We start from the raw sequence: 19,558 nt of genomic DNA on the forward strand, positions 1-19,558 counted from the left end.
AACACAAACTTTGAGACAGATTCTTCACTTCACCGCCAGTGTTGGTGGCAACACTGTGGTTTCAAGGAAGCCTTGAGTTTAGGTTTTCTTCCTATAAAACAGGGGGGAGTGCCCCCGTCAACGGTTCCATGTGGCAGGCTCTGCTCTGCCCCCCGCCTCCACCCCACTCCCTGGTCTGAGTATTCCTTCCCATCTCTTCGCACAGGCTGAGGCCAAAAGTTTCCATCCCCGTGAAGTGACAGATGGGACATCTAGTTCCTCAGAGGATGTGGGTGAAAAGGACATTTAAAAAGTAGATCCCCCCGCCCCGTGCACTCTTCGGCCTGCTGCCGCTGCAAGTCTGGCCGCTTCTTTCTGGCAGTTTTAGGGTAATCTCGGGAATTCAGAGAGGATTCGCATGGGATCAAGCTCAGCTGCTCCCAGTCCATCAGAAGTGTATTTCGATATCGTGGTTCCCTTTCAAAAACAACTCCTATCTTTCCTCTGTGCGTGCGATTTGAGAACATAGCGACAGTGAGCTTCTGGACTTATATACAGTGCTTTTGTCCGAAGCTAAGTGGTGGTCAAGTGCTTTTATTTTAATGAGGCAGTTTTCTTAAAGAACTTATCTGATAACCACAGATCCGCCAGGGCCTTTCTTTAGACAAGAGATTTTACTTGGGAGCCAAATAAAGGTAGGCAAGGCTGGCATGGGGAGTGGGAGGGAAGGGACCTGCAGGATGTCATTCCCCAATCAAGCTGAGGCTTCCCAGCAGCTTCCTTGGGGGCTCTCGACTCAAGTTCCTGGGCTGCTTATGATAAAATGCCAGACGGCTGTGCTGGCAAGTGTGTGAGTCAGCAAATAGTTTAGTGCCAGGGCTGCACAAAGACCTTTCAGCTAATACTCTTAAAGTGTGTGTGTGTGAGAGAGGATGAGTGTGTGAGTGTGAGTGTGAGTGTGTGTGTGTGTGTGTGTGTGAGAGAGAGTGAGAGAGAGAGAGAAGAAATAAGATGGGAGTAAAACCAGAAAGGAAATGCCTGCTCCCTAATGCCAAACCAAGGCAATCCAATTCACCTCTAAAATGAAAACGGAGCAAACTAATCTTCCATATAAAAATAAATCTTTCCCATGTACTGTTATGTTATGATACTTGAAACCTGGATGACACGCTTTTCAATTTGCTCAAGTGGACCGCTGCGCCTGAACGCTCAATCCTTCTTCTCGCTGGACGTAGAGCAGAGCAGCGCGCTGTCCACAGCTGCGGTTGGTTCTGTTCTGTTCTTTGGCGCCGGAACTCAACAAAACCCAGTGTGAGACCCACGGGTGCAGAAGTCAGGGACCGCAGCGGGCGCTCTGTGTGAGGTCACTGATATTCACTGAGCCTGACCACGTGCTTAGCCCAAAGGAACGCTTTCTACAGCGACAGAAATGTCCCATATCTGCCCTGTCCCCTTCAGTGGCCGCACATGGCTACTGAGCCCTTGAAAAGTGGCTAGTGCAACCGTGGGACTGAATTTTAAATTTTGATTGAATGTTGATCAGCTGAAGTTGAAATGGCCACTGGTGGTGAGTGGCTCCCGTACTGCATGGCGCGGGGCTGGGCGCAACAGGTGTGAGATTTGCGCTGGTGGGTAAACAGCTGCAATGAATTGTGTGAGTAAAACACACTGCAGTTGTGACTGACTCACACACGCCCCAGATGACAACGATGCAAGCCTGGCTATTTGCAGAACTGAAATAATTCAATAACAGATCAACGAATTCTTTGCAATGGATCCGGAGTCAGTTTAACGGACCAGCTGGGTCCCTCTCCATAGAGCCTCTGTTTCTGTGTCGCCCTCTAACCGCTGACCTCAGTAGCCACGCCTCACACAGACTCCATGTTGCCCGTGGAGACTCGGCTCAGCAGCTTCTTCTAGATCCAAAAAAACGCAGGGTTTCCGGAAATGCCTGAACAGCTCATTCTGTCCAATGAGCTTTTCGAAGCCCGAATTCCTTTAAACAGTGCTCTGACCTAGGAGTCTTTTTGCCATGAAAGAATTTATATGCACAGCTTTGAGTCAGAACAGAGGCTCTGAAATGCCTGGCGCACCTCAGGGTACAGAGAATGAGGTGGCCCTGGCCTTGGAAAGAGGGGTAGCACTCATACGTGTATTTTAAATGGCTGTTTCATGGCATCTGGAAGCAACCCCTCCCCAGGAACCTATCCCCCCGCCCGAAGAGCACAAGAACACACTGCTTTCTGAGATTTACTGTTTTTAACACCTGAGCCGTGTTTGCACGACACTTCCCTTCTTTATCCGCTGCGGAGTAATGGTACAAAGCAACAATTCAACGCCAGGGTAGTAAAATGATTCATATCTCAAATCAGAAAGACTGCCCAATATCATCATCTTTTGCTGGTAACAGCCCAGCAGAAGAACAAATAAAGGGCAAGAAGGAACCCCTGGCATCTGAGAGATTCCCAGTCAATTGATTCAGTTTCTCTCAAATTCATACTGGAACTTAAGCATCTAGATCTCTCCTTCTTGTCCCCAGTCAAGGACTCATCTTGAGATTTTTATCTTAATCTAAGAAATGCTCAATTCCATGAAATGTTCACTGTCTTTAGGGTCGGGGTCAGTTGCCAAACCCTGAGTCAGGCTGCAAAAATTCTGCATATACGTGGATGCACACACAGTCACGCAGCCGTGTGCGCATGAGAGCAACTGCGAACAGCACCCTGAGTTCCCGGCAGCAGGGCGCGGACTGCTCATCCTGCTCCTGGCTGAATCGTCACCGTGTCCCGCTGCCCGCAGTTTCAGGACCGTCACAGCCATGAGGTTCGAAAATGCCACGTAGCTTACGCATTACCTGAAGCGTAGTTATGGGTTATGTCGGTTAAGGTTTTCTTTTAATGCACAGGACAGTTAGTTCGTTTCCCAGGGATACACAATTAAGTGGCAAGAGCCCAGAACGCTGAGTCAGTGTGGAGAGGCTCAGGGTGCTCTCTTCACTGCCCGCAAAATCCCCGTGACTTCTTGAATCAGCTACGCACGAGGTGCCAACACGTTTAAGATGAAAGATGTCGTGGTTTCCACTGTCACGGGCGGCCTTGGACCTGCATTTGAGACTGGTGTCACCCCAGCCATGTCCCCCAGGCTCCCAGATGTCCAGCTCTGTGGCTTGTGGGGAGGAGCATCTTACCACGATTAAATTTACTTTTATTCTAAATGATCCAATACATAAACTCCCCATTACTTAATATTTATGTTCATGTTTGAATGAAGCTCATCAGCGTGTGTCATCTTCAGGCCAAAGGAAAAAAAAACCCAAAAACCCAAATCACGAGTTAAGCATTAATTTTCTTAGCAGCTTGAAAAGATTAAGGTCTATTAGCGTCTCAACCTCAGTGTTTCAAAGGTGCGGTGAAGACAGAGACACAAGCACACGCAGGGGAAACTCGAGTCAACAGTGAGCGCTGCAGAGCCCCCAGGGAACGCACAGCGGGGGGCCTGATTAGACTCGGGACATGCAGGGAGTAATTGTGCTTACCAGCTTGAGAGAAAGCTTCACGTGAAAACGGAAGGGGAGAACGGGGGCAGAGAGAGAGAGAGAGAGAGAGAGAAACAACACATCAGAAGAGGAACTCGGTCAGCTCCACTGCGTCGTTACACAAACTCATCTGTTGCTTCGTGAAAATGACTTGGAGCGGATCTGTGCAAAGTTCACACGAGGGGCCGATCCCACCAAAGCCTCCCCTGGCTGCCACGTCGCCAGAGCAGAGGACAGGTGGGGAAGGAGGGCTTCGGCTTACGTTCCGTGTGGTCCCAATCAGCCCGCATAGAAACTGGAGTAAGTGTGTCATCAGGGACATGTGATGATTAGAAAAGACAAAAATAATCACCTGGTCTTTTGTTCACCAAACTTGCTATGGACTGAGAGAGTCTGAAAACCAATTACTTCCACGACACACAGGTTATATTTCCATGTCAAGGAAATCTAATAAATATGAACATTGGCTTTTCTTATAGGTACTTGGGCAAATTCTCAGACTGGTGGACAGGGAACCAAGGACTGGAAGCTGCTCTGAGAAATGGCCTTCAGGAGCCAGGAACCCCCCCAAGAGCCAGGCCAGAGGCAAAGGGACGAGGCTGTCACCCACCAGACCACATGCACACCAAGTGGAATGGTTGCCAGAGGCTTTCCAGGGATGCTGAGCCCCTGCCACAGGGGCGACGTGGCATTTGGGGCGCTCAGTGGGAGTAGCTGCTCTCGAAAGCTAACTTTGGGAACTGGGTAGCCGACAGCCAAGTGTCTCAACAGCCACGGGCTCCTCCTTGCTGTGGCTTCCGTGACAACCACCTGGACACAGCAGCTGCCAGCCTGTGGGGCCTTAAGGCTAGCAAAGGTGTAGTAATTACTGGACCCCAAACAGGTTAAATGGCGTCTCAAAATTAGGAAAAGAAATGCTTGCTTCTTCACGACCAGGTGAGACCTGCCGGTGGCCATAAGGCAGTGTTCTGAGAGCTCGGTGCGCACTTTCTTGGCTGTTATCAACCCTAACAGTTCAGGCCAAGGGTGGACCCTGCAAGTGGGATCCCCAAATCTGTCGGAGACAAAGTATCGCAGAAAGTGCCCTTTCATTTTACATGGGGAGGAGGGAGGGAGTTCACAACCTCCTAACCATATTTAGGAAGTCTCATTATTAGCATTGACTCAGAGTTGACACTTCTTTGTAAATAGGCAGTGAGCTTTTGGAGAAATTGTCCGCCTGAAGAAAAAGAAGATTTGAAGGGGAAAAGTTGCGAGATAAAGCTTTTGAGGGAAAGGCGCGGACGCTCCCATGCATGACTGTGCTGTGGGGAGCTGCCGCCTCCTCGCGCCCCCCCTGGGAACTTAGCACAGATCCATCTGCTCTTCGCCGCCTGAGCTCCTCCCAGACGACACTTACGGTGCACAGCAGACGCCTTTGCAAATACCGGCCCGACCAAGCACACTGCCACAGACAAATGTTTCCTCACATGTCACGGCTAAACGCTGACTCAAAGAACCGAGATCTGAACTTGGCACACACTGTCTGCTCTCTATTGGGCTCCTTCTGTTATTTCAAGTTACGTATTCTTAAGCATTCCAAACCACGGAACCCTATCATCAAAACGAACAGCCTAGGAATGTTAGCACTTCATTATAATAATGAGTTGTTAGGACTGAGAATCACTCCCAATAGGAGGAGGAAATACTGAACTGTGGGACGCGTCCCATTCCCCCGCCACAAATGGGTCCTTGGCTTTATACTGTAAGTCAGCCGGTTAGATCACTTACAATTAAAAACCGAATCATCTGTTAAGAGGGCATTTTTAAAGGCTGCATACGGGGCGTGGCGAGACACCTGGAAAACTGAAAGGCTGTCAGTGAAAGGTGACAGTTATGGAGCCTGGGGAGCCACAAGTGTCAACAGCACAGGCGGGAGCACAGAGCCGGCGCGTCCATGTGTTATTGGGTAGCCACAGGCAGTAACCTCAAGTACAAAGAAAGGGGACAGGGACAGTAAACAGCGAAGCACCGTGCGTAAGGTCCATGGGAACTCACGTCCCTCCTCGATGACCTTGCTCACGCTCCACAGATTTTGGTGCGACTCCCTTAGGGGTCAGTTGTCACAGGCATGGACACGGGTGACCGTGCCGCACAAGTGACACCATCTGTAAGAGCGTCATCCTCCTGTGACCACGCCCTGCAGCTGTGTTTTAGGAGGGGAGGCTCTGCCGTTAAAGCCAACCCCGTGACCGTGACTGTGAAAAAGGAATAAAACCAGGCTCCGCTCACTGACATTTTTAGGGAGTCTGATTGTTATTGGGAAGTTTGGTTCCTTTTTCCATGCAAGTTTCCCGGATGGAGTAGCATGGGGTTGAATTTACACAATCAGGCTCCCCCCGCCCCATGGTGTCCGGGTCTCTCAATCGAGAATGTCATTTCTCGGTAGAAGCATTAGCGAGTGCCCCTGGGTCCCCAGTCTTGGCGGTGTCACTGGGGTTAGTGCCTGTGCCGTGACCGTGCGACCCGGCCGCCACAGGTGAACTTACAACATAGTCCCTAGCTTCAAAAGCGTACGTGGGTTTCCCTATCGTCCTCTTCGTCAGTTCTTTGTGAAAACAGAAAGACTGAGTCTGCCGATAATCAGCAAGAGAACAAGATAACGTGAATACAATGACACTTGGCACGGATTTTCAAAACCATCTGAGCAATTTTGACAGCATTTTTTCATACAATTAACTCTAAAACATGGGGCAAACAGGTCCATATTTTAGATTTAGAAGTCCTTTGCTCAAACTGGGGGGAAAAAAATCTCAATTTAAGACAATAAAATTACCCTCTGGAGATTGCAAATTGACAACACACGTTCTGGGGGAAAGATAAGACAATGGTTAACAGTGCTCAAGAGGCACGGCAATCTTTAAAGATGTTCAGCGAAACTAAATTTTCTTACGAGTGTCACCGATTTCCAACAAAAAATATTTTATCCTGTTTAGTTACTTAGAAACAAAATCAGCTGCGAAGGGTTTGCACTAGCTGTATACATTTTGGTAAGAGGAACAAATTATTCAAATCCGGGCCTGAAAGCTGCAAACAGGACAAGGAAAAGACACATTAAAATCACAGATTTATTACCTTCCTGGGGTACTTTTCCTAACTTTGGCACAATAGTCTTAAAGTTAAAAAGTAGAATAAACAAAATAGTAGCAAGGACTGAATCATTTTACTCATGGATCCGGTAAACCGTATACCTTCAGTTTTGAAATTGCTTTAAAATAAATTATTTCCCCAAACTTCCGATTTGGTTCTTGTTTTGCACTTCCTGATCTTACGTCTATGATGCATTTCCTTTATCACTTTTTCCTGTTCCTTTTTTCTTTCTTTTTTTTCTTTCTTTTTTTTTTTTTTGCACTGCTACTTCCTGAAGGAACATCAACTCTGACCCCATCTAACATAAGGGAAGCAAAACTGTGTTTCTATTTATTTACTAATATTTTTAGAGTGTCTGTGTGAGTGTGTGTGTGTGTGTGCGCGCGCGTGTGTGAAAGAAAACACACTCACTGTTTAGGACATTTTTTAAACTGGTTTGCTGAACATAGACTTGAGGAATAAGGAATAAAATTCATCTTGCTATGTAAAAAAAAGAAACATGGGGTGGAGGAGACCTTCAACTCATCGAAATAACCAGTTTCCTATTTCACTGTGTTTTGTTGGTTTTTTTCTGGCCATCTTTTTTGACACTTACTGATCACTGGCATTCTCTGGACTTCTCCGAAACACTCAGAGAACACCAGGAAGCCAAGTCAGACACCACATGCGACCAACAAGCTGTGTGACTGACGTTGAGAGAGTGACACAGCGGCTGCAGGAACGAACCGTCACCGACGGCCAGCGTCCTTCACCGCGAGATGCCGCAGGACAGGGCAGAGGTGTTTATTATAAAAATAATAACTGAGTGCCCCGTAAAGGTTTCAGAAGTGCCAGTGGTGGGTTAACTGATCTACGGCTTCAATGGAAAACTTTCCAGTCCAGCAAGAACACCCTGGTCACACGTGGGCAGTTTCTCCATGGACAAGTGGGGAGGGCTGGGGAGTTCTGAAAGCCAGGCCACTTGAGATCTGCCTGTTGGGCTCAGCACACCCATCGTCCCTGTGTGAGCTGCACTCAGACTTCGAACAACTGCTGTCCTGACACCTCCGGGAAATGAAACTTCCGAGTCTGCACCTGGTGTGCCGGGGGACCTGAAAACAAGGCAGTTCCACCGACGGCACAAAACTCGGCACATAGCGTAATGGGGTCTTTGACCCTTACGTTAATGGGAACGGCTCAGTTATCTATGATATATTTGCATTCTTTTTTACGCAGAAGGGAAAAGTGGAACTTATGTTTGTATGAGAGCACATCTCGCCATTGCTGTGTAGCAGCTCCCACGGGACAGGACTCGAGAAGCCCCTTCCGGAGGAGGGGTTAAGGCGCTAACTATTTACCCCTGATGGCCTCACTTCTTCATTCATATAAAAAATACTTGGGGACGGCTTCGACTAGACTGACAATCGAGATTTATTCGGGATGCTACCTATCACTTACTTCATTCCGATCTTTTTCCACACTGCCATCTGCTCTGGGTTATCGGGTCACTGCCACGGAACCTGAGACTAAGTGCACGCAGTCGTAATTCGAATGCGCACCTGAGTCTCAGTAACACCCACTCTGGGTCGCCTGCGTTGTAACAGTCTCTCCCAATGTGGATGGACGTCACAGAAGCCCCGACTAGGAACAGGCTCCCTGGCTTTGACTCCTGGCTGTCCGTCTTCCTAACTTCACCTTTTCCTGCCTCAGTTTTCTGATTTTTCAGTAAAAGAAGAAACCTGAGTTACCTTGGTTTCTAGGGTGGTTGAAAAAATGTAAATGAGCACATAGAACAGAGCCTGGGATATAATAAGCGCCCGATAAATGTCAGCTGCTCTGATTATTTTACCTTTTAAAGATAAACACTGCATTAGGCCTTTTCCAGGCAGACATTTTATCGGAACTTTTTACCAACATCTTCTAAGTCCACCCAAATAGCTGAGAAACCGCGCTAACCCTTGTTTCCCCTTCCGACCCCGAGGCGTAGCTCAGAGGCCAGTGTCTTCTCGGTGTTCACATCGTTCCAGGAATTACCAAGCAACGTTTCCGCACTCTACAGTGACTCCTCCTTCCTCCCCTCCCGGTCCTTCCGGAATGTACTAAACACAGAAAGAACTCTGGGCCGGCTGGCTCTCCCCTTCCTCCATCCTGCTTCCTTCCCTCTTTCTTCCTCTTCTTTCTAGCTGCGTATCACGGATCACAGGTTCTTGTCATTTTGCGTTGCGGGAAAACACAACGCATTCGTTCCCAAACACAGTAAGTTCTGCAGAACGAAACATGCAACCAAAGCGCACGAGAGACAGGATTCCGGAGCAGGACTTACCCCTCGCTTTAGGCTCCTGAAGCAGTGGATTTTGGGTTTGGAGGTCATGAACTCGTTGAAGCGATGGGAGAGGGGTTCCTTTTGCTGCTTGGGAGACTGGGGGCCGTTGGGAACAGCAGAGGGTGAGGCAGAGGCAGGGGGAGGAGGGGGAGGCTGATGGGGGGATGTTAAAAGGGACATAAGCTACGTGTGAGAGATGGAGCAGTGGCAGTAAAAATCAGAAACGAGAAGATAAGACACAAAACAAAAGTAAGCATCAAATCATATTTGAAATCCAAAGCAAGTAAAACACAAACAATTAAATATTTAGGCCATGGTCCAAAAGAAAACACGGAGAACACGTCAAAATGAAGAGAGGGATGAGAGTGGGTTTTCAGTAAGTACAGCAGCAGAACAGCAGGAAATACTCGACGAGCCGCTCATGCAGATGCGCCCATGCAAATTACAGTTCTAATCAGTTACTCCGAACCAGGTGAAGCCAGAGGGTCAGTGTTTCAAAACCACCTGAACTTACACAGCTTCATGGGAGAAAATGAAAGGCCTTAGCGGCTAAGATTGTAACAACAGCAAGACAGTTTTTTAAAAATTAAAGAGTAAATTATCCTAAGGCGAAAGCGGCAACGTTGCCTTCATCATCTCATGCGCCCAGGTTAAGGCTGGCATGCACCTACGTACTACACTGTAAAAAGCAAACGAAACATGTTCGTGGAACCATATGTTAGCAGGAATTCAAAACCAAGTTATTAACCCATGGGAGCAATGTCCATTAGATATGCTGGTCGGTGGTTACGGGAATTCTGCACACGGCCCCTGCCCCGGCCCAGGCAGCCCGAGGTCCGGGGCGCTCAGGAGCGGAAGGCGTGATGGTAAGCGGCTGAGGTCAGGAGTCTGTTAGTGTGGGTGACACGGCAGAGTGACAACGCATGTGAAACCAGATAAATGGCCATGGCAAAGGGACCACCACCAGAGAGAAATACTGTTTTCAAAGAAAATAACACACTAGCTTTTTTCCCCCTTCATTTGGAAGCTATAGGTTTAGAATCCTAGGTTTTTTTTTTTTGTTTTGTTTTTTTTTTTTTTTTTTAAAGACTAGAAGATAAAATCAAAACCTGCCACTTTATCAAACTCATTTCGCGCCGGGCACCAACCATCAGTAAGTACCTTGTTTTTCTTGATGAACGGCCACAACTTCCCTTTGGCTTTGCCGCCGAATTTGGGCTCGGCTTTGCCTTCTCCTCTGGAGTTTGAAAGGCTGTTTTCTGACACGGTGCGCTTCATCGGCTGAGTGTAATCCTCAAAGTCGATGTCTCCGGGGGGCTCGAACCCCGACTTGTAAGCTTCTATGACCAGCTGTGAGTCCTGAAATCACACCCACCGCACACACGCACGTTCAAATACACGTCAGCGCCTGCCGCCGTGAACTGTGTTTACTGCGGACAGACGCTGTTTGCAGGGAGTCCCACTGATTGAGGACAGATATTTTTCTAGGCCTAGTTTCATCACTAGGAAGAGTAACTTGTCAAGCTACACGTCGAGCTGAAGTCTGAAGACACTTTCAATAGCCAGTTTTCTGCATTTGGAGAAACAACTGTTAATTAAGAACAACTTGGCTGAAAATGGAAAAATCAGGCCATTATTAAGCAATTCCCTTGAAAAATACAGTGATCCAAAAATCTGTTTCCTATCAGAAGTTCTGAAAGCAATTTCGCAGATACAAGGTGTAAGCAAAGAGTAGATAACCTCTCTCCTTCCTTGGCTCACTGTGCTGTGAGCTTGCTGTCTGATTTACTCCATGTGTCTGTCTGCGCCGTGTCTCCTCCGCTAGAATGTAAACCCTCCTGCTCTCCCTCCGCTTTACCCTGCGACCTGGCTGGCTCCGGGCCTGCAACTGACGCGTGCCGAGGGAATCGGTGAACGGAATGTCTACGCTGTAGCGTGCCCTGGGCCAGGAGCAGTGGGTTCAACACGCTCTCAGGGGCCTCACAGTCAGGGGGCGGGTGGGGACAAGTGTGTGAGAAAATTACAACCACGGTGTCCTAAATAAAGAAATGGCCCTGGCTGCTGTGGCTCAGTGGGTTGAGCGCTGGCCTGAGAACTGAAAGGTCGCCAGCTTGATTCCCAGTCAGTCAGGACACATGTCTGGGTTGCAGGCCAGCTCCCCAGCTGGGGGTCATGTGAGAGGCAACTGATGGATGTATCTCTCGCACATCAATATTTCTCTCCCTCTCTTTCACTCTCCCTGCCCCTCTCTCTGAAAATAAATAAATCTTTTTTAAAAAAGAAATTGATGTATAAGTGAAATATTACTAAAATGCACGTGATCTGTGATAGCATTCTAATTCAATGATCTTCTGATTAAAAAAAGGCTAGAGATAGTAATTTGAAAAGATTTCAATTTAAACATAAGCCCATCTTTTAATTAGCCATAGTTATTTTAGCTAATAATGTGTAGGTCTTGCACAGATTGTCAACTGTCTTCCAGGAGCCAATCGCCCTCCCTTCTCACTAACAAGAGCCCCGACTCTGAGCAGGGCACACTGCCGCGGCGCTAAGAGGCTTCACACCCCAGTCTTCTGTACAGCAGGAGGGGGCCGCCTGTCTCTGACTTCTGCAAACGCTGAGATGTGGGCCGGAGTACACCGTGCAATTTCAGGAAGCCTCTTTGAAAAGATGGCATGGGCCCGCCTCCCTATTCTGCTTTATGGAATTGGGATGTGGTGATGGCTGGAGCTCTGGAAGCCATTTTGAGTTCGAAGGTCCCATCACCATGAACCGAGAACTGGGAGGAACCGGGTCTGTGAAAACAAGGACCACTTGCCCATGGCATGGCTGCATCCTCTGCCTGTAGAAATCTTTTACAGGAGAGGAAAACTAAATAGCCTGTGTTCTTGGTACGCGAAGCTAAGCCTCCCCTGGCAGATTAACTCCTGCAATCCCGACTGTGATTGTGACCTTCATCTGTTCCAGTGAAAACCTGACCATTTGGTGTAAGTGGGAACTAACCTTACGTAAATAGCCCAGTTTGAACTTTCAAGTCATCGTGTCATCAAAACCCTGCACAGAGTGGGGAGAAGTGGGGAGCAGCGCTGGGAGCTTTCTCTCCCCTGTCCTGCTGAAATCGTTACTAAATCACCTCTTCCTCCCAAGTCTTTGCTCCAGTGGACCCTCTTGGACTAACACCACCCCAGCCACCCAGGCGTCACTTCCTATCACCCTTTCCTACTTTATTTTTCCCCAAAAATACTCTAAATAATGTTCTCGTTTGTTTTGCTGTTGTCTGTCTCCCTCTTCGGACCTGTGCCTGGCACTTATAAGTGAGTGAGTAGATTCAGACGTGTGCCAGAACTGTGCTGGTTCTGGAAATAAAGAGAGCAAGGGGGTGGGGGGAGGCCCTGGAGCTGGACGGGCACCTTCGCTCCGTGGCCCTGGGCAGGCTGTGACCTCTCTGAGTTGAGGTCTTCCCTTGGTGCCTCGTGGTGAGGACGACAGGCGTGGAATGGAGTGGGTGATCAGTGGATCGTTTCATAGAAACACCATCAACGTTTCTCAAAGTGACAAATTTAAAAAGGAGCATAACAGTAATTAAACACTAGTAGGCAGAGATGAAGAAGAAGGTAGGATGAAATAAGAACTATAATAAAAATGCCTAAGACCAAAGCAGCAAGACCATAATACACTTTATCAAGAACCAAATCTGCAAAAGATAAACCTGAAAAACACATCAAGAATCCGCAGGGATATTTGGAAGGAGGAACAGAATGTGCAAGCCAAATTGACTTACATGGATTAAGAAAGATCCGACCTTTCAATTCCCAAAGAACACGGAACAGGATGAAACAGTGGTTCTAAGGACGGAAGGAGGTGAGGGCGGGGTCACGCAGATGTCTGTGGGAGGGATATTCCAGGCTGAGGGAGCAGCAAGGCAGGAGCATACTTGGAGAGTTCAAGGAACACCAACGAGGCTATTGTGGCGGGAGCATTGGGGAGAACAGAGAATCCGTGATGCCAGAAAGATAAAGAGGGAGTTTAGGGTGTTACAGTTTAGGGTTGGAGGCTCCAGCTGACTTTGACTTTTCCTCTGAGAGAGGCAGAAGCCCACAGAAGGTTCTAAGAGGAGGTGGGGCATGATCTGACTTATTGTAATAGGGTCCCTGGGCTCAGTGCAAAGAATGGAGTGGGGCTGGGGGCAGGGGTGGGGCAAAGGAGGAGAGACAGGTAGGCGACTCCTGCAGTCCCCAGGCTCCTTCTGCGTAATCTAAGATGAGGGAGCTCTTGGACCAGGAGAGAAACAGTAGGGGTGGTGAGAACTGTTTAGGTTCGGAATGTGTTTTGGAGGTAAAGCCAACTGGATGGGCTGATAAAACTGATACAGGTGTGAGAAAAGGGGAATATCAAGTTTGGCTCCCAGATCCCAGAAGGATGGACATCCCGGTCACTGGACAGCGAAGACTGCAGGAGGAACAGGTCTGGTGAGAAAGGTCAGCAGTTCGGTTTGGGATGTGCTACGTTTGCGGCACCTGTTAGTCATCCAGGCGGACAAGCTACTTGGCAGATGTGGATACGAACCTGGAATGTGGGGGAGACGCCCAGGCTGAACTGTAAAATGTGTGAGTCAGCACTGAGGCGGGACTTAATGCTCCAAGAAGCCACAGATCCCTCCAAGGAGGGGGCGTGAGGAATAGAAAGATCTAAGGTCCAAGCCCTGGAGGACCCCAAAGTTAAATGACAAGAAGACAAACAAGCAAAGGAGACCGAGACCAGTGATGAGGATAAAAGCTACCACCACATGGGCTCCAAGGAATCAAGCGAAGGAAGAGCAGGTAAGCGGGGATGCGGGACCCAGGCTGCTAACAGATCAAGAAGAACTTGAATAAGAACTTGAATGAAGACCCAGAATAAACGCTTGGATTTAGCAACGTACAGATCACGGGTGAAAAAGAATGAACGGCCACCTGATGGAAAGCAAGGCTCCCATATCGGGGCAACGGTCTACAAATCCAGGCGGCTCACGTCTCCCAGACAGAGCCGATGAAAGGGAGACCTCCGTCTGGCATGATCTCAAGAAATTGTACAATTTCAAGGAAAAAGACATTTCCAAGCTTCTAATATAAGACATGAAAATCAGGCTTGTTTCAGATTTTAACCAGTGCCTGACGTCAACGGGGCTACAAGTCAAAATGCACAGAGAGGCAGCACTTTTGAGGGGTCAGCTCATAAACCCCCCGCCCCCACGACTACTTTCCTTGAAGAGACCCCTCCTCACAGTAACGCGCTGGTGGCGATGGGAATTTCAGAGAGAGTGACCTGAGAGGGCCTCCCTGAGACCACTCCTTCCTGTGAGCCAGGCAGACAGCGCCACCAAAAGCCTCTGACCGGATGGGAAATGCAGAGATGCGTGGAAACGGCCGATCAACAGCGATGAGCAAGGGGATGGGGCTCCTGACGCGGAAAAACTCAGAGCAGAAATGGCTGCTGTGGGAAATTACTCCTGACCACGGAAAGCCACGACCTGACACGGGCAGATGGAGAGGGGGCACCGTGGAAGGGGGCGGGGAAATCTGGGACCACAGACAGGTGTGAGTGAGGTCCAAACCACAGCACTCACGTTTTTCTGGTCGATGGACTCGGCTGCCTTTACGATGCCATCCAAGCACTTGCCGATGATGGGAATCACCTGCCGGTCGACCTCCGCGTAGGTCTTCATCGACTCTCCGAGCCTCACTATCCTCCTCTCCTCCATCTCTTGTATTTGCTGGAACATTCAAGTTCGCGTACAGTGAGTGTGGCCCCCCGCTGTGATTTAGGGATGCTGCTTTTCAACAGCGCCGCTACCCTTGATAAACTGCTTAGTAAGGAGCCAGGCCCAGAAAAGGGTTAGAGTTGGAGCAACCGGGGGTTTATGACGCCCCAGCATTAACTGTACACGCATTTTGAGAACTAATTGTTAGGCTGCCCAAATGTATACTTTACACAATTCCACTCCAATTTCAGCGAGAACCCCAAATTCAAGCATGTTTATTGTTAACACCGTTTGGGATTAGGTTGCGAGCATTCCCTTCACCTGTGACTATTTCGCCTTTTCCCAAAGGCACAGTGTTTGGTCAGCTGTCTCAGCCCAGCCCAGGCGGGGAGGTCACTAGCACACCTTCCCTCGACGAGGTGAAGGCCCTGGTTAGCTGTGCGTGCAGACGCCGAGGCAAATGTTTACTATTTTTTCTGCAACTGGAATTAAAGTTGTAAAATCTTCTCGAAGTGGGAGAACAGGTATGTATCTTTTCTCAAACTATTTTTGAAAACATAAAGGAGCCAAAAGAGAAACAATTCGAAGAACTGCCACTTTAAATGCCACTTTGATTCCTAAAGTTAAGTTGTTTTTTTTTTGTTTTTTTTTTTTGTAACCAGACTGGTCCTTTTAGCAAAGAGGGTGTTAATCTACGAATCACAGTTCTAGAACTGCAGGGACAACTCAAGGAAGTTTGCAAAGGCTATTGATTAGTCTTGAGATCAATAGTGTATTTCCCTTTACGGCTGGTCAATGCTTCTTGATCTGAATGCTTTACAGAGTGATTGAGTTAGAGGAAATTTAGAATCGTATGAATAGTTGGAACAGAAGTCCAGCGATCCTGATCCTGAAGCCACGTGTTTCTCAAAAAGATACTCCGGAGGATTCGAGCCACTTACCTGAAATATGGTGGGGATGTGAGTGTAATAATACTCGCGCTGCTCATGGTTGAATTTCTGGAGGATCGACGAGTAATCCGCTTTGCTGTCCTCTGCCATTTGGTGACGCAGTTGAGCTTGTTGTCGTGCCTGAGGGCACAAAATTGAGAATATTCCCATGTTTACAGAGACCAAATAAAAGCTTCGAGTTGCAAACTGGAGGAGCTGTCTCCAATTTACCTCAAATGTGTTGTATTCATCAGGAGCTCTTTTTAAATTTTATTTTTAATTACAGTTTACATTCAATATTATATCAGTTTCAGGTGTACGACATAATGGTTGGATAATCATATACTTTACAACGGTCCCCCCCCAGTATTTCACACCCACATGGCACCATACAGGGGGAAGGGTGTTACAATATTGCCGACTGCGCTCCCTATGCTGAACTTCCCATCCCCATGACTATTCTGTAACTACTAGTCTACACTTCTCGATCACTTTGCCTTTTTCAACCAGCCTCCCAAACCTCTTCCCCTCTGGAAACCATTAATCTGTTCTGTCTATGAGTCTGTTTCTATTTTGTTTGTTCATTTATTTTGCTCTTTAGACTCCACATTTCAGTGAAATCATATGGTGTTTGTCTTTCACTTAGCATAATACCCTCTAGGTCCACCCATGCTGTTTCAAATGGTAAGATTCCATTCTTTTTCGTGGCCAAGTAATACTCCATCGCATACACGTACCACATCTTCTTTATCCACTCATCTACTGGGCGCTTGGGTTGCTTCCATATATTGGCTATTAATAACATAGCAAATGCTACTTTTTAAAAATGGTTTAGAATTTGAATTTACTTTAGGTCAGGATGTGCACCCTCATTTGTCACAAAGCTTGCCATTCTCTGTCTTAACTTGGCTTTCCTTTCTAGTTAAACAGCAATATGAGTCGCTGTTCTTTATCACCTGGACTTGGCCAGATTCAGAGGCTTCTGTGCCTGGACGGACCCTCTGAGAACCTCCGCATATCACCCTGGCTGGTGGGGCTCAGTGGACTGAGGGCCGGTCTGCTAACCAAAGGGTCGTTGGTCCGATGCCCAGTCAGGGCACATGCCTGGGCTGCGGGCCAGGTCCCCAGTAGGGGGCGCATGAGAGGCAACCACACACTGATGTTTTTCTGCCTCTCTTTCTCCCTCCTTTCCCCTCTTTCTAAAAATAAATAACATATTTAAAAAAGAACCTCCACATATATATATTGTTTTTTTGAGGATGAGGAGATGAGGGAATCCATACATTTTTAAAGTCAATTCTCAATGGGGTTCACGAACTAAAATGGCACAGGAACCACCGATCTCAATGGACCTTTCTAAACCTCTCCACGATGTTTATTTTTAGTATCTACTCGAAAAAAGCAGTAAGCATGGCACCCTCTCTGTGCTTTTTAGGTTTGCGTGTGCTATTTTTGTTTTACCGCGTTACTTTTCTCCTAAATAATCAATGATAAAGTTCACAAGTGGGTTTCTCTCTTCCAAGTCCTGCTCTGGTTTATCATGTGCCCAGGAGAGAGGGGCACTTGTTGACAGGTGCGGAATCGATTTTAAAGCTCCAGCAAGAACGCCCGTGAACTCTGAAGTCGCCCACAAACACCAGAGGCCAGGGGGCTGGCCACGCGGTCCTGCGCTCACGCAGCACGGCGCAGGCGCCCTGGGTAGACGGTAGCTCACGAATCTCCACGGCCGTCTGAGGTCCGCACGAGGCAAACCTGCCGCTGCCAGGTGAAGGGATGGCTTGGCCTGCGGGTGACTGGGCACACTCGCCACACTGAGCCAAAAACAACAGGCAAAGGGCCTTGTTCCAACATAACCAAGGCAACTTTGTTTGGTTTTTGTTGATTTACTGAACCCGATTGTTTAAAAAAAAAAAAAAAAAGAGAAAAAGAAAAACCACACATGTTCAAATGTAAACCCTAAAAAGACACGCTGGGGTAGTTCACCCCCCTTCTCTCTGGTCGTTGATAACATCACCTCCTGGTTTTTAGCATCTCAGCATTTTTCACTGGTTTCCTGCCTCTGGGACTTGAAGGCTTAACCTGGTTTTCACTTCCTCGACTTACTGACTCATAAGCATTCTGGTAAAAGCCCAAGGTAGTCACTTAAAGAACCTTCCTTGATTCTCTTCTGCATTCACACGTAAACCCTTCCCAAACCAAGGTAACCAGATCAATATTTCCAAACGAATTTCCTCATGACTGGAGGTGGTTTAGTTTCTTAAGGCCGTCAGGTACCTCAAAACCACAGGGTCCACTTCTCAGCTCCCCTCGGTGATTTCGGCTGCCACACTCTTCCTCTTTGTCAGCGGCCTGTGAGCTCCCTTCCAGACCATATGCTTTGTTTGGCTTCCGCTGCATCCACCCGTAAATACATCACCCAGGCCCGCGAACGCTGGGGGCCCTGCCGCCCCGAGGTCCGTGCCCTCCTCTGTTTACACGGCTCCCCCACCTGCGCACTCTCCATCTGGTCCTCTGCAGTGACCAGCACAAATCCCTCTGAACTCTCCAATTCCCTGGAGTTTTGTCATTTGTCACTTTGTTATGAATATGGAAAAAAAAACAGGGCAATTCCCAGTTTTTAGACCTCAAATGTCTAAAAAATTCTCCGTTTCATTCACAAACTTTCCTCAGAAAAACAGAAAAATCCAGGGCGGGGGTGGGGGTTCATCCCTTCCATAAACAAGAATTAACAAGCAACGAGACGGAGAGCCCCTGTATTCGTTTTGGAGAAATGATTCTGCCTTGGTGAATTTTTAAAATAGCTCAGTTCTGACCCAGAGATCAGAACTGTGTTATTACATATACACGTATGTATGTATTTATGTATGTTCACACACTCACAGACCACAGGAGCAGACACGCGCCTCCTCTCCACGAATCCATCATGCAGCCAAGGAATGCCGCGCTGATGACACTGGAGGCGGGCTCTGTGGGGGTGCCCCAGCACCGTTTGGGTGGCAGTGGCTGTGATCCTCTTCCTCCCCCACCCCCCATCTCCACTGATGTCTACGCTTTGGCCATCTGATTCCTTTTGTGAGCTCATAATAGCTTCCTGATGTCCTTTACACTGTTTATCTGCAGAAATTCTAACACGTCACTAGGGACCACTAGACGTGAATGGTGGAAGCGACCGAAATAAGCAGAAACGTGTATAAAACCCAGCCCGGAAAGGTAGCTGAGTAGGAGAAAACCAACCAGATGAACATGCGCTCGAGGGAAGAGGTCGACCTTTTCCATTAAAGGAGCGCTGTCTCTCTGGGAGTTTGTCTTGAGTGCAAAAGCGTGGACCCAGACGGCACAAGTCTTTGTATTTCTACGGCTTCCCTCTCACGAAAAGGAGGGAAAAGCACTTAAAAGCAGCACAGTACTGCTGTTCATCACACGCCTGCAGCAGGGCTGCCGCAGGAAGACAGGCCCGCTGTCCTATCCTCAGTCCCAGCACCCATCTGCTTTGAATTAATACTCGCTTAGGAGTCCCGGGCCCAGGAATGCACCATTGTTCCGACCAAGTTTTAATATGGAAAGTCTATTTTTGTTTAGTAAGCTGTTGTGTTTATTTTACAAGAATGGAAAGAGCCAGCTTCATCAGTTACTTATTGTAGCAGATATTTTTAAAAATATCTTTAATAGTATTTTCAAAAATGTGCCTGGAGTAACCAGCGGGTAACGAGGTATTTTAGAACGTGCCCCTTTTCACGCTTATACCACAGGAAGATTAAAAGCATCAGTTTTCTCATCTCTTTTGGAGTCGGGCTAAAAATAGCAACTATTATCTTAAAGAGGTACAGTAGTTCCACTCTAGGCCAGACCATACGCTTTTTCTTATAATTAAATTTTCCATTCTAATACGAGAAGACACTGTCTTATAGCAACATCACTGTAGGGCAGAGAAGTTCAGAAGATCT

The 19,558-nt window shown here is 47.9% G+C and overlaps 1 protein-coding gene across 19 annotated transcripts in view; it reads right to left on the reverse strand.

Moving 5' to 3' along the window:
• Positions 1–19,558, reverse strand: part of FNBP1 (formin binding protein 1) — a 114,111-nt gene that overhangs the window by 14,622 nt on the left and 79,931 nt on the right. For 4 of the 19 annotated variants that reach the window (XM_024562041.3, XM_053917726.1, XM_053917725.1 and 1 more), the window contains exons 7-11: positions 15,627–15,755; positions 14,551–14,697; positions 10,107–10,304; positions 8,946–9,128; positions 3,515–3,529 (exon numbers count right to left, since the gene is read on the reverse strand). In XM_024562041.3, coding sequence (XP_024417809.3) covers positions 3,515–3,529; positions 8,946–9,128; positions 10,107–10,304; positions 14,551–14,697; positions 15,627–15,755 — 672 coding nt within the window. The remainder of the gene's footprint in view (positions 1–3,514; positions 3,530–8,945; positions 9,129–10,106; positions 10,305–14,550; positions 14,698–15,626; positions 15,756–19,558) is intronic. The other 15 variants (XM_045196682.2, XM_053917729.1, XM_053917728.1 and 12 more) reach the window with 6 other exon arrangements.

Source organism: Desmodus rotundus, unplaced genomic scaffold (genome assembly GCF_022682495.2).
Source record: "Desmodus rotundus isolate HL8 unplaced genomic scaffold, HLdesRot8A.1 manual_scaffold_161, whole genome shotgun sequence".
In the NCBI taxonomy this organism is placed as follows: domain Eukaryota; kingdom Metazoa; phylum Chordata; class Mammalia; order Chiroptera; family Phyllostomidae; genus Desmodus; species Desmodus rotundus.